Source organism: Emydura macquarii, unplaced genomic scaffold, assembly GCF_026122565.2.
Source record: "Emydura macquarii macquarii isolate MOO-44397 ecotype Brisbane River unplaced genomic scaffold, CSIRO-AGI_Emac_v2 contig_691, whole genome shotgun sequence".
Classification (NCBI taxonomy): domain Eukaryota; kingdom Metazoa; phylum Chordata; order Testudines; family Chelidae; genus Emydura; species Emydura macquarii.
The window spans coordinates 10,890,093-10,905,249 of NW_027130828.1; the positions used below are offsets into that span (position 1 = coordinate 10,890,093).

Consider the following 15,157-nt stretch of genomic DNA (forward strand, 5'->3'; position numbering starts at 1 on the left):
GCTCGGCTCGGCTCGGCTGACCTCCCGCCACGGCCAGGTAGAAACTACAACTCCCGGCGGCCCCTGCGCCGCTCCCAGCACTTCCGCCCCGCGCCGCCCATCTTTGTGCGGCGGGAGTTAAGATTCCTATAGAGTGGGAAGTAGAGGAGGGAGCGTTCCTGCCAACGAGCCCTACTTCCGCCCCGCACGCCGCGCTCCCGCCATCTTTGTGAGGGGCGGATGCAGGGAATTCCCTTGGCAGGGGGCAGAGGCACATGGTCTCTTCTGTATAGCCTAAGTCTAGCTCAGCTCGGGCCAGGCCGGGCGTTTGTGCCGGATCTTGCTCTACTCAGGAGAGACAGGGCCTGGCTGAGGCTCTCCCTGGTGGTTTTCCCATCCTCCCTGGAGGTCTGGGTGGGGAACTTGGGGTGCACATTACCGCATGTTTCCCTGCCAGTTCTGGGGGTGCCGGTGTCACCCCACGTGGCAGCAAAGCCAAGCATCATGCCGTGGCGCAAGCGTCAGAGTGCAGCTGAAAAATCCTGTCACCGTTTTATGACACAAGGTGACGCCGGCACCTAAGGACGTTCTCACCGCCTGGTGCAGCATGGCGGTGTCATTCGCAGTAAAACGTTACCGCAAGGCCCATTCTCCCACAAAGGGTCCCGTGGAACCAGCTCTGCGGAAGGCAGAGTCACACCCTTTCCCCAGTGCCCCCCATGGAGCTCAGGCACTCTCCTGTGTTGTGTGTCTTTCACAACCCTATTAATGTAAAGTATCCGCGCTGATACCTTTGCATTGGAATAGTTGGAACCTGCCTGAACAGTGCGTCTGTCTTATTTGTTTATCGTTACAGTTTGAAAGCTACACAGCAGCAGCAGAGTGCAGCGTGCCAACACCCACAATTTAGAGGTAAATCATTGTAGACTATTGCAAAAGAGAGTAAACAGTGAGCAAACCATGGGTAAATACACAAGGGACTGCCCACCAGCACTAAATCCTACAACTGCCAATAGAAATACTACACTGAAAAGAGCCTGGCTGGAAATTTTATTTTAAAATTCCAGCTATTGCAAGTATAGTTGTTTGAGGATGAGGTGACATAATTGTGTTTCTTTGTACATTTAAGAAAGTAGGTAGCTACTGGAGAACCGACAGTTGGGAGGACAGTGGAAAGGAGTGTTACAATAGATGAGGTGAGTGAAGATGGAGGCATGGATGGGGATTTCAGAAGTGAAGTTGAGTCACTATTGTGCACAGATCACTAGCCCCAGTCACCTTTGGTGTATGTTTAAGAACTCTGGGACTCATTCTGATCTCATTTAGCTAGATCCAACTCCCACTGAAATCAGCAAAAGGACTCCCCGTGGCTTAATTGGGAATTCACGTTGGTGTAAATCAAAAGTAACTCCTTTTAAATCAGAGGAGTGTAAAAGGGTGTGAGATCAGAATCGGGCTTTCCATTGCCTCCCCTTTACTAAGCAAGTATCATTTTGTATTTTTGCTTCCTCAGTTTTAGATCTGCAAATTTTAATAGGCGTCACTCTTCAGATGAAGTGGCTTCTGCATTTTTCAGCTCACTGTACATTTCCTCTTGGCGGACAAGTCTTTAAGTAGCCTCTGTGGTTGCTTTTATGTCCTACCTTCTTTTCAGTTCCTTTGGAGTCATATTTCTTGTACTAGAAAGACTTTCTTTGTTGGTGGTTTGTCAGGGAAGAAATTATCAAGTAATCCAGGGCAAAAATTTAAGTGGCATAAAAATTAGTTTTTCAAAACCTGATACTGACAGAAACCTTTCATGATTTGTTTGACTCAATATAAAAAGGACTTTTTGTTTGGATTTAAACATCATTAGTAGAGCCTGGTGAGGAATTAAATAGGCAAGCAAACCTGAGTCAGTAGTTCTATATGCTGGGTCCCTTTTCTTCTGTTGCTTTTGTTTTCCCTTTGTTCAAATCCCTGGAAAAACAAAGCAGGCATATTTGTACTCTGTATTGCCTCCCTCTGGTCTCGATAGGGGAGGTTTATCAAGAATCCAGAGAGATAATTAAGACTATATACCATATTTATTTTATTTTACTTAAAGCAGCATGATTTGAAGGTGGGGAGAGGATGTACTGTATTATGCTGAGATGAGGAAGTTTTGAGTGTTATCTTCTCTCTCCAATAACAGTGTAACACAGGCTTTAGATATGTTAAAGTGCAGGTCCCTGCCCCAACAAGCTTACAGTCTGAGAAGATTCTGGTGGGAGAAGGAGAAAGAGACTTGCTTTCTTTCCTTCCTTATTCTTGAGCACTTGAACCTTCTAGATATTCAGATTCACCTTCGAGGCCACAGTTTTGCAACCTCTGCTAGAGTAGAGTCTCTCTTCCTTGGGATAGTCAGACATTGCTAAGGCAATCTTTATGATGAGGTCTTCATCTTCTTGGAGGCCTTGGTAGTGCAACTCCTCTTGGATGCACTCTTTCACATGTTTATATTCCAGGGGCATGAAAGGGATGAAATAGTCCACCAGGTTTTTCTGGATCAGCTTGCTATTCCAAAAGCCACCTGGGAGAGAAGAGAGAGAAAGAGAGAGATGTCTGTCCATGCATAGGCAGGATGACCACACGTTACCATAATGCTTTGTTCTTCTACAAAGCCTGTTTTCTGGGGATCAGAAAGCATTCCACAAACAAAGGTTTACAGCTGAGTTCTCTAAAATAATTGTGAAAACCCTGTTGCAGGAATATATTGCTACGTACCAGTACTGCAAGGGTCATTCCACAGACAACTGGGGTTAGACAATGCACATGGACTCCCATGGGCCTCAGGAGTTCAGAAGTACTCACTGTTCCTGTTATTGAAAATCTCATCAGATAGCAGAGATTGCAGGTCCATCAGGGGAATTTCTTCTCTTTCCTTCTGCCTCCTCCAATGATCAAGCACCACCTCTGTTATCTGATCCCCTCCTGCGTTACTGTTAGGAGAGAAATGAACTGGATCATCAGCAAAGCATTATCTCAGGGACAACACAAAGGGCCAGATTGCGCCCCCTAGATCCATGCATGAAAAGAACATGCATACCCTCAGTGGATGTGTATGATGACTTGGGGAATCTATTCACCACTGATGGATTTGGTTCACAATTATGGACTCTCGATATGTATCTTTCTATATGTATCCATCAGAAGAAGAAATAGAAAGATCAGTGAAGCAGTTAAAAAACGGGAAAGCTGCAGGAATTGACAAGATAAAAGCTGAGCTGCTAAAAGCCGGTGGGACAAGTGCTGTGAAAGCATTAAGAAACATAAGAAGGCATGGGAGCAAGAGGAGGTAGTGGATGGGTGGCTAATGGCAACATTGTACCAATCCTGAAGAAAGGAAATCCTGCCAATCTGAATAATTATAGAGGTATAAAGCTTATCATCAGTAGTGGGAAAAATCATGATGAAAGTAATTGTCAACAGAGTAAAGACAGTTTAAGAGGAAGTAGTTGGTGAGGAACAGTGTGACTTCAGACCAGGCAGAAGTTGCATTGATCAGGTATTCACACTCTGACAGTTGATGGGGAAAAAGAGATAATGCAGATTAAAGATGTATGCTGTTTTCATCGACTTCATGGAGGCATATGATTTGGTTTGGAGGGAAGCATTATAGAAAGTAGCAAAATCATATAGCATGCCAGATAGGAAAACTACAGTTATAGAAACTATGTACGAAGACTCCTTCAGTGCCATAAGAATTAGGGGGAAATTAAGCAACTGGATCAAGTCAAAGTTTGGTGTAAAACAAGAGGGCATGAAATTACTATCACTTTTCATCAGGTTCTTAAACTGGCCGTTAAAAATGGTAGATAAATTGGAGTGCATTACACTAGGTGATCTAGAGTTAAGCTCTTTAGTTTATGCAGGTGACATCATACAACTGGCAGACACATTTGAATTAATGATGATATTCTTTGGTACCATGGAAACCTGAAGTAGTCAAATTGAACTGATGATAAATGCCTAGAAGATTAAGTGGTTGCATCTTAAAAAAGGGACCATAGGAAAGTGTTGAACTGCAGCAGCAGTGATGTTGTAGAACAAGTAAAAGCTAACGTTTACTTGATCAGTGCTGACGGTTCCATCAAAGATGAGGATAAAACAGTATTACTCTATGGTATGGAAGCAGCTTTATTAAATGAAACAGACATCAGAAGACTGGAGGCAGTAGAGACAACAGTTCTTCAGAAGATAAGTGTAAAGTTGAATGATTTTAAGACAAATGAAAAATTTGAAGGAGAGTAGAATGTGAAGTCAGGGTTCAGGGTTGGCTGCAATTGAAAAGATTACGATGGTGGGGACGTGCTAGAAGACAAACAGATGATAGGATGCCAAAGAAAATAATGCAAACACATCCAAGGTTGGTCAGACTTAGAGGCCAACCACAAACAAGATGAACAACTCCATGTTCATGGGGACATGACCAAGTGGGCTTAATGGAAGAACAAACCATGGACAGGAATGAATTGTGACACTGTACTGGTCCCTGCGACTGTAAATATGCTTTGGGATGGGAGGAATAATAATAATATGTATCTATATCCAATTACAAACTCCATTTTAATTGCAAAGCTAGTCTGTTTCTTCTTTGCTATCTTTTTACCTACATCTTGGACCAAAATACCAAGGGGCAGTGACACTGGCTAACAATGGAGGGTCATTAAACCTTGATGGTCCTCTGTTGAAATGGAAGCACATTTGGATAGAGAGTTGGCTGCTCTTCAGAAAAACCAATCTGCCCAGTTGGGCTAGTAACTAAGCAATAGATCACCTGGTGGGGAAGTTTGATCACCTGCTGAGGCTGATCAGCGGGTCACTTGATAAAGGTGACTGGAAGTTATAAAGGAAGAGTCTCTTGCCAGCCATTTTGGGGGAGATGAAAGATGGCTGCAGGAGAGAAAGAGAGATCACCATGATCCAGAAGAGAAGCCTTGTGCAGGAGGGATCCTGGACACCCTAGAAGACCCGCACTCCCACATAGAAGGGGGCACACAGCTGGAGTTGGATAAAACACATTGACTGAACACTGAGGAAGTTGGTGCCTCCAGTGGGGTTAGGGTGACCAGATGGCAAGTGTGAAAAATCGGGATGGGGTGGAGGGTAATAGGCGCCTATATAAGACAAAGCACCAGATATCAGGACTCCCCCTTTAAAGTCGGGGCATCTGGTCACCCTAAGTGGAGTTGGAAGCCAACATTTACATCTGGCTAGTCATCCCCTAGTCATATGGAAGAGCCATTTCAGCCATGGGATAAGTGTAGTCATTGATCTGTTCTCTCTCCCATGAGGGCTCAGTTACTACACACTGTACAGTCTCTTCTTGGTGACCCAGGAGAGCGTGTACAGCAAGACACCTGAACCCGTGCAATCAAACTGTAGCCTGGTGAAAGCCTATGAGCACTTGCTTCTCCCTTTGCCCTTGCTGACTCTGTGGGGCCACAATTACTCATTAGCCACTGGATTTTCTTACTTCAGGAAGAGGAAGATGGCCTTGCCATAGTAGACACCATTGATCGCCTCGCAGTGACTGAGGTACGGCACGATGGAGTCAATCAGACCATGCGGCATTTGATCCATTTCTGAGAAAATGAAAAGCGACCTTGGACAGGTGCTGACATTCCCTCGAATCCAGTTCTGCAGCTGCTCCTGCGGGGATGGGTAAGATGGTCAGTGAGCAGGGGGAGCTGGAAATCAAGATTGGAGCTGGATTATTTTTTCTTGGGTGATTCCACTGGTGCTCTGTCCTGGAGGAACTATTAATGTAATGCTAGCGAGACATGTAAAGGTAATCAAATCTCAGAACTTCAATGGGAGCAGGATCAGACTCTCAGTACATACATGCATGTATGTCAGCGGGGTATTTGTCTGTGTAGCCTGGGCCTGAGAAAGGGTCGCAACGCCACTGCTGGGCAGAACAAGGCTCTAAAGGCCAAACTACCCGGACACAGAGGAGCGGAGCCAAGGCAGGAAAAAGAGCTATAAAAGGCAGGCCTAGCAACTCAGTAAGGGGGAAGCTGCCGCTGGAGGCAGACACGTCTTCCCAGAGGCTGCGGCCTAGGCCTGACCCAGGCCCAGCGGCTGTTTGAAGCCACTGCCCCCCCGACTGGGGCTTCCAAAGCCTGCCCGGATTGCCAGGCCCTAGTGACTGGAGAGGGCTGCCGAGCCCTAGTGACTGGGAAGAGCCAGCTGAGACTACTGGGTGGAAAAAAAACCCTGAGGCCGGCCCTGACCTGGAGGAGCTGCCTGACGTCGGGGACCCCCTGGAGCTGACTGAACCTCATGGACCGGAGGAACCCCTGGGACCCCGGGACCTGGAGGAGCTGCCCTCCGCTGATGACCCTGAGGAGTTTCCGGACCTGCCACCGGTCAACGGTGAGGGACTCGCAGGACACCCGCTTGCCGACTGCCCCAGCGACCCGGAGGGAGACGAGTGGAGACAGGTACCCGGGGACTGGGTGGGAGGAAGTAGCCCAGGGGCAGCCAACTAGTGAGTGGCTGAGTCAGGGGCAACCTATCGCCGTGTTGCGGCTGGATCCCCGCTGACCCAGTGGCAAAGTGCTTTGCCACTGATAGGGCCCTGGGCTAAGACGCAGGGGAGTCGGGTGGGCCTGCGTCCCCTTCCTTCCCCCCTTCCCTAATCACCCTGGGAGTGCCTGACATCCTCTGAGCTTGGCTAGCAGAGGATACCAAGCCCTACTAGCCCCGCCTGCCTGCCAGGCCGGGGGCTGCAGACTATTTTGCCTGCCCCGCCCGCTGGAGGGCCGGGGTCTATTGACTGCCTCATCAGCCCTGCCCAGCTTGCGGGCCAGGGACTGTAAACTGTTTCGCCTGCCCCGCCCTGCCTGAGGGCCGGGGGCACCAGACTGCTTTGCTAGCCCCGCCTGTGGGAAGGCCGGGGGCTATAGACTGCTTGACCGCCCCGCCTGTTGGAAGGCCGGGCTACAGACTGTGGAGGAAGCCCACCCCACCGGGGGCCAGGGCTAAAGACTGGTAACTGGCACCGCTTATTCCCCTAGACCAAGGCGCTGTGGCCCTCCTCGGAGCCTGGGCCCGAGGAAGGGTCACGACACCCAGCTGGCCCATGCCACCAGCCTACAGTCTGGATGTTGACTTCCATGAGACATGAGGTATTAACCACTGCTGGAGGGTCTAATCCAGAACTCCTCACTCAATAAAGTCAATGAGAGCTTTGGTTGAATAGGACTGGGGACATGCTGAAAGAGCTGGACCAATAATCTGATGTGATGTGGCTAATTCTATGTCCCTGTAAATGTGGCCTATAGATCCCTTGGACTGTTGTTCACTAAAAGAATATAGTCAGATAGTATATATCCCAAAGTTGACCTACTTCTTAAATGTTATAATCTAGCAATGAATGTTTAAATTCTCTAAAAAAGTCCAATGTTTATGTAGGACCTACAGTAATCAATTTGTGGTAAAATGTTTGGATAACATAAGAACTGGCTTGAATTTCAGTTCAAACATTGAACCAAGTCAAGTGTTTGATGAACTTTGTCTGTATCATTTTTCATTCCCCTTTGCACAGTCGAGTTGTGCCCAGGATGGGGAGCAGAAATGTTGAAATTCCCTGGGCAGTTTTATTCCTACAGAGCCCCATATGTGATCTGCATGCAAGATTCCTGGCCTCTCCCCCCCTTTAGGAGAGTAGAGTCACAAGGGAAGTACCTTATATTGCTTGATATGTTCAGCATGTGGGAAATGCAAGACTGCGTCAAACTGATGGACAAACCTCCTTCTTGCTTCTTGATGCTGGTACAGGTTCTGTGCAATGATCTTGCTGACAAAGGACTTGCCAGTGCCAGTCCAGCCATGGAAGGACATCACCAGGGGCTTCCTGGGCCGTTTGTCTCTGGCATGTGCACTCAGTGCTTTCAGAACCACCTGGGTGGCAAGGTGCTGCCCAAAGACTTTCCGTTCCAAAGTCATCTGCAGGGCTGGAGGCGTGATGGGAGGTCAGTTTCAGGAAGCCCCTCATGGCCCCTCCCTCCTCATGCTATTGCTGAGCCATAGATGGGGAGAATGTTCACAGTTACCATTATCATGGGGCTCTTTCCCTGCATAATGGGAGCTGTGAGTGCTGAGCTGCTCCCTGGATCTGGCCCTAAGCAGCTGTTCATGGGAGCCAAGCAGCTTGTATGGGTGCCTGGAGACCCCTGGTAGGAATATCACTAGCTGGTGCCTTGTACATAGCCCTGGGATGTGATCCTGTGGTTCTGGGAGGCATGCCTGTTGAACGTCCTGAATCCACTTTACCCACCTTGGTGGCATGTATGTTACCTAGTAGGTGGGGTAAGATGTGTCTCCCTTGCTGCCCCTTGCTCTCAAAAAAGAGCTGACATTTCAGTGGCAAAAAGTACTTTAAGGAGCACTGCCTATAGGGTGGGAGAAAATCTGGGTCCCTTGAAGTATATGGAGCTATGCTAGTTTTCACGAGCAGACAATCTGGCTCAGAATCTGCAGCATAGACCAGCAGGGAAAGGGTTAATTGGCTAAGAACACAATAAAGGGGATTTCCTAGGCAGTGAGACTCATGGATTATGGACAGTTTACAACAGGCTGTGTACTGGTTATCTCTGTTTCCACTTCCCAGCACCAGTGCCCTGCAGGCAGGGTGAGAACTGCTGCCCGACTTCCTCTTTCGCTGGCAAGGCCGTTTGCTTCACAAACGTGAACGGGAGACTGCAGCGCTCAGAGGCAGGGTGGGCTAGTGGAGAAAGCCCGAGACTCTGAACCTGGCATTCCGGAGCTGTAATCCCACCTCTAGCCCTGACCCAACATTCTCGCCAATGACTATGGCTTCTGCAATGTTTGGGGGCCCAAATGGAAGCAGGGTTGTTGAGAGGATTAATTAGCTCATGGCCTTAAATTCCCTCCTGAATTATGCCAGCATAAAGCAGGGGATTTCTGGCAAGGGAAAATCCATTAAAGGAGAAGTTGTGACATGTGATGTCTGCAACCTCTTCTCTGCCAGCAGGGATCTGTGGAAAGGGAGGAGGCGGGGCACGACCAGGATGGTTGGGGCATGCAGTGATGTAGGCCGTTCCCTAACCAGCCTTAAAGCTGATGTCTCCTATCAGAACTGTGGAGGGAGGGTGGCAACAAAAAGCCAGCCTGCAATGCCCCAGTTAGAATCCCCTCACCCCAAACGCAATAGCACCCCTGAGGTCAGCAGGTCCCATTGACTCTTCCGCCCACAATATTTGCTTGCTACTGCCATTACCTGGGATGTCCAGGGTGTCCTTCATGTTGCAGCACTCCCAGAAGCGACACTTGAGCCAGGAGGCAGGGGAGAAGAGCTGCCACATGACAGCTGCCCCACTGAAAGCGAGCGAGGTGGTGATGGGCTCCAGCGCTGGCACCAAAGTGGGCACCAGAGCAAAGAATCCAGCCACGTTCAGAAGCTTCATGGCAGGAGCTGAATGCCAGCCTGGCTCAGTGAAAGGTGAAAGCAAAAGGAAAAGCATCTGAATGTGACTTCCTTGTGTGTTTCTATGGTGTCAGGCTGTTTGAGAGTTGGAGGCTAGTTTCCTTTTAACTTGGATAAGCCACTGATGCAATGACAAGGATTGAGTCATCATCACATTATTATATTTGGTTGTTAGCCTAAGGGCAAAGTGTCATCCTGAGTTGGGTTATCTCCCAGTTGGTGGGCAGAGCTTCTTTGTCCCACTCCCATGGAGCAGCTGAACAGGATCCAAGCCTCAAGATTTCTTGAGGGAGCAGCTAGTGTGTCTGCTGCCACACCACGTGCTTATGTCTAGCTGGGCATATCAGACCCTCAAGATCCTGAACGTTTGGGGCTTGATTCCATGAGGTGCTGAGCTCTCCTTGAATCCCACTGATTTCTGCAAGAATGGAGAGCACTCAGCACTTTGCAGAACTGAACCTTTCACCAGCAAGTACCGGGGGGGGGGGAGAGCATCTTGCTTCTTTTTTAAGTAAAGCCCACTACAGAGCAGGTTCCCTTGACAACTCAGCCCTGGCAAAGTGTCTCAGGGACATTCTGGGCAGCTCCGTTGTCCATGCCCTGCACGTCTTGGTCAAGTATGGAGAGGATATTCAAAGTTCCAGATCAGGAACAGGACGTGTGTGTAGGCTCAAAAATCAGAAACTAATTCATCCTCTGGGCAAACATTTGAAATCATTTTGCCTGTAAATTACCAGTAAAGATGGTCAGAAAATGATTTTTCCCCTATGAAAAATTTCAGGTTTTTGTAAAAGAGAAAAAAAAAAAATCAAAAACTGATTTTTTTCAACAGAAAATCAATATTTTGGACATAAGTGATTTATTTTGTGAAAATGTTTGGCTTTGACTAAATCTCATTTTTCCACTAAAAAAGCTTTTCATCAGAAAAATTCAGACCAGCTTTATTTACCAGTCAAAACCTGTGTTAAAGATTTGGTCTCTCCCTTTCAACAGCTGATGGCTGGGGAAGTTAGCCGGTGATGGAGTGTCGTTCCCCCTGCCCCCACACACACACACAGCACTGGAAGGGAGTAAGGTGGCCAGGCATGCCTATTAATTCCACAGGCTGCACCTGGAGGAAGAGTCAGGGAGCAGGGAATTGATTGCAAGCAGGTTCATCTGTGCAAGACTTGGCTGCCTTTCCAGCCAGGAGGCTGACAACAGATGGGGGTTGTTGCTGGGAAAGAGGCAGTCACTCCCTGGGACGAGGGAGGAGGGTTTAAGTTTGTACACCCTGGCAGAGGGGAACCAGGAGAGGTAGGAAACAGTCCAGGGAAAAGCAGTGAGGGCTCGGAAAGTAGAGCCTAGAACTGCCTTGTGGAGGGTCCCAGAACTGGAACCCGGAGTAAAATGGCAGGCCCAAGTTCCCCTACCTGCCACTGGGGAAGTGGCACTAGTGGGGCAGTGAACTGGAAGACTGGCTGGGTCACTGAGGGAGTGGCAGAGACTTTGGAGGACTGTACCGCAGAAGGGGGGAATGCTGAGTGGCCAGGCTGAGTCATGAAGAGGACGCTGCGGTTCTAGGAGTGAGAACGGGACTGCAGACCTGAGAGAGAGATGGTGTGACAGAAAGGGGTGCTGACCTTGAGAGCTAATCCTGTAGGGGCTGAGGGTCAGCAGGGAAAAGGAAAGGGAGGAGATCAATAGGAAAGGAGAGGAGAAGAGCAGGGGGAAGATGGAGGCAACAGACAAAGGAGAGAAATTGAAGTGTGGAGGGGATGAAAAGGAGGAGGGGATAGGAAGGGGAAGAGATACAAAATGAAGACCTGAGCCTACCTGGGGAAGATGAGTACACCCATTTCTTTGATTTCCTGTACCGATGTGATGAGTGCGAGGGGCTCTGAGAAGCAAACCACCAAGGCAACAAGAGACAGACAGAAAAGCCTGTGGGAGGCAGGGTGGCCTAGTGGAGCCCTGGACCTGGCCCACAAGATCCTGTGTGTGTTCCTTGTTCTGCCACTGCTCTACTGTGTGATCTTGGGCAAGTCACTTCACCTGTCTGCTGGAATGTGGATAAGCAGGCATGGTATGTGTCCTGGAGAAACAATTAACAGGCAGGAGTGTGTCTGGGAGTGTGAGGGAAATGGCACCAAAAATAACCAGAGGATGAAGGGTGGATATGAAAAAAATAGCGAGCCCCAGAGTAAAGCTTTTTTTCCCAAGGACCAGATCCATAGCTCATTGGAGTCAACAGGAGTCTCTCATGCTGGTGCTCATGATTTTCTCCAGGAAAGCTCATCAATTATCTGGAGGTTTTTATTGCCTAGTCCCAATGTTCATAGTCCCTGAATACTTTGTACATTGACTAAGTAGTGTATTCCAGTGCCCTAACTGGTTTGTAACGTAGCCCAAACGCCGTAGTATCTGTGCTCTTGCTGACTGGCACAATCCAGTGCCCATGTAGCGGACCTGTTAATGCTTGAATTGTAAAATAATGGTCAGACTCGACTTCTGTCAATCACACTCAGCTGGAACGCCATTGGCCAAGGAGCACCTTTCAGCACCTGGGGCGGTGGTGTTGGATTTGAGCTTTCCTCCAGCACCCTGGACAGCTCCCTGTCTCGTGCACGTCTCCAGGTTTCCAATTAACACATTTGAAAGCGGAGTTCAGAATCTTGGCCCAAGGAGGAGAGCCACAGCAAGGCCCTCTGTGGGGTCCAAACACTTCCGACTCAGACTGCAGCACGCGTCTCCTCTGTACCTGTGTTCTGCCCCACAGTTTAGAGGGGCATGTAGTCTTCCAGGGAACAGTGAGTGTTCAACATACCTGTTTGGTGAGACCTCATCTCCTTCATGCTCGGCCCCCTAAGAAATATACCCAGTCACAGGACTCTAGGCTCTATGGGTGAAACAAGGTTGAGTTGTTTTAGATACACTGGAATCTGGCCTCGTTTGGTCTGATTCTCCATGACCCTGCACGCTTGTGTAGTCACAAAAGCAGAGCAAGTGCCCCATTCTTATTGGATAGCATGATACATCACTTTGCACTGGTGTAAATGAATAAACAAAGTGCAGGGCAATGGAGAATCGGGGCCCTGGCCTCTAAACTGTGCCCTCTGCCTCTTCAATGGAGTATAATTTTATTAAGCTGAAAATATCTTGATCATTGATATCAGCATATAGTAATTGGTGTTTCACTGATATGCTTCCATATGTCCTCCTTAGTCCCACTGACTTAAAAGACGGGTTAGAGGTGAAAACGGACTGCAGCTAGGGAGGCTAGGCTGTGCCAATGTAGTTATTAAAGCCAGCTGGAGAGAAAGGATAATAGAGGTCCATTATTATTTATTTTATTACAGTGACGGCCACAGTCAAAAGTTATGTTACTTTGCCTTTATTCATCCATGACAGAGGCAGTGTGGCCTAGTGGATTGAGCATTGGGTTGGGACCCGGGAGATCTCGGTTCTGCCCTGGACTCTGCCACTGGGCTGCTAAATGACCTCTGACAGGTCACTTTGTCTCCCTTGGGTGGGGGTTCTCGTCAGAATCTGGGTTGGGGTGATCTCTGGTAAGCTTCTGAGTATGCATGTGGGTTCTTCTATTGTTTTCTCTGTGATGCCTTTTACCTTAAAATAAAGCAGGCTTGCACAGAACGTGCTGTCTGGTAACTTGTATCTGTAGCAACTACACCTGTTAACCATTTCTGAATATGAAGCAAGCAGGTGTCCGTGGGCAACCTATCTCTGCTGGCAAAGGCAGGAAACTGTTCAGCCTGGGAATATCCCGATCAGAAGGGAGAGGGACATGTACCTCCACCCAAGGGAGACAATAGATGGGGAGCTGAGAGTCTAGAGTAGGGTGTCATTTTTGGCCCACTGAAGGGAAATACAGGTGCAGTTGCCCTGAACTGTGACACCGATAGAGCTATTCCCGGATGGGAAGGGGAATAGCTATGTGGGTATAAGGCACCTTTTTACTGGTGTAACTGTGTCCGCACTAGGGGTTGTACCATACTGGTAAAAAAAAAAAAAACACATCCTCAACCAAAATAGTTCTAGCTGTACAAAAATGGTGTCTAGGCCAGGTCTTAGACTTAGAGAGTGGTCTAAGCCACTCTAAACACCGTATCTCCAAGTCAAATCTCTGCTTCACTGCATTTACTTCTTACGAACACCAGATGGCACATCAGCCAAGGTTTTAGAGCTAAACCCAGGAGGCATAGCCATAGAAAAACCTCTGCAAAATTAATGCCATGTTTGCACACAAAGAAGGGAAAGAAGGGAGTGAAGATCTTCTATAAACAGAGCTGCCCATTTGTGTTAGAAACGTGATTCAGTGGGATTCCAAACTGCCCAGCCATCAGGTATGCCCATACTTTGCCAAGCCAAGAGCCACGTGGACAGTTTGTCAGGAACCCAAGAACCGTTATAAAGCAACAGAATGCAGCCACTCTCCTCTTTCACATGGAGATAGAGAGCTTGAATCAAGCTAAGAGAATTTTATGCCAGGACCTGTAGCCTCTATGGACTGAATCTTTGTCTTAAAGAAGAAAGCAGGCCCCATTACAGAGCTCATAGGCTTAAGCTAAAGTTTGTCCACTCCTGTGTGAGATTGAGCTGGATCCCATGGGCTCTGGAATGGACTATTTGGATGGTCCTGGAGTAAAAAGCTGTGCTTAATGCTCTCTCTTATCAGGTCTCAGAGTTTGGGATCCACATTTTTCATCATCCCACCAGACCTGGGTGTTGCGAATCCACTTCTTGTTTTTGACATGCAAGGTGGCTGGTGAAGAACTCGTTGCTCTTTGTCTGTGTCTATCTTTGAGGTCCCTCGGGGCTGAGACTTCTGAAATGCATTCCTGAAATACAGTCTTGTGTATTACAGACAGTACATTGGAGAAAAATCAGCTAGTCTTTGTATTGGAGGGCAATGGGGGAAATGTCTGTAGACCTTCTCATTTCCCATAATGAGATGGGTTGTGTGCTGCTTCACATGTGCCAGAGGGTTGTATAAATGATTCACAGTTGTACCACTTCATGCTGAAAAAGTAGTTATCAATAGTTCACTGTGAAACAGGGAAGCTTCATCTAATGGAGTTCAGCAGGGGTCTGTTCTGGGTCTGATCCTATTTAGTATTTTCATTAATTACTTGGATACTGGAGTGGAGAGTGTGCTTATCAAATCTGTGGATGACACCAAGCTGGAGGGCTTGCAAACACTGTGAAAGCCAGGATTAGAATTCAAAATTATCTTGATGAATTGGTCTGCAGTCAATAAGATGAAATTCAGTGAAGACAAATGAACAGTACTATACTTAGGCAGGAAAAATCCAATGGAAAAATACAAAATGGGGAGCAGTACTGCAGAAAAGAATTAGGGGGTTATAGTGGATTACAAATTGAAGGAATCAACAGTGTGATGCTGTTGTGAAAAAGATGAATGCCGTTCTGGGATGCATAGCTGGAGTGTCGTTTGTAAGATACAGGAGAGAGTTGTGCTGCTCCACTCAGCACTGGTGAGGTCTTAGCTGGAATACTGTGTCCAGTTTTGGTCACTGCACTTTAGTAAAGATGTGAACAAATTGGAGCGAGTCCAGAGGAGAGTAACAACAATGATAAGAGGTTTGGAAAACATGACCTATGAGGAAAGGTTGAAAGAATTGCCCATGTTTAGTCTGGAGAAGAGACGGCTGCGGGGGGACATGACCACAGTCTTCAAATATG

General features: G+C 47.9%; 1 protein-coding gene across 1 annotated transcript; it reads right to left on the reverse strand.

Annotated features, from left to right (window-relative positions):
• Positions 1 to 2,069: 2,069 nt before the first annotated feature.
• LOC137148698 (torsin-1A-like) lies at positions 2,070 to 9,463 on the reverse strand. Its single transcript, XM_067541618.1, has 5 exons — positions 9,248 to 9,463; positions 7,693 to 7,961; positions 5,477 to 5,652; positions 2,812 to 2,939; positions 2,070 to 2,530 (listed from the first exon to the last, which is right to left on the reverse strand). The coding sequence occupies exons 1-5, from the start codon at positions 9,432 to 9,434 to the stop codon at positions 2,286 to 2,288; spliced, it is 1,005 nt and encodes a 334-aa protein (XP_067397719.1). The 5' UTR covers positions 9,435 to 9,463; the 3' UTR covers positions 2,070 to 2,285.
• Positions 9,464 to 15,157: the final 5,694 nt, after the last annotated feature.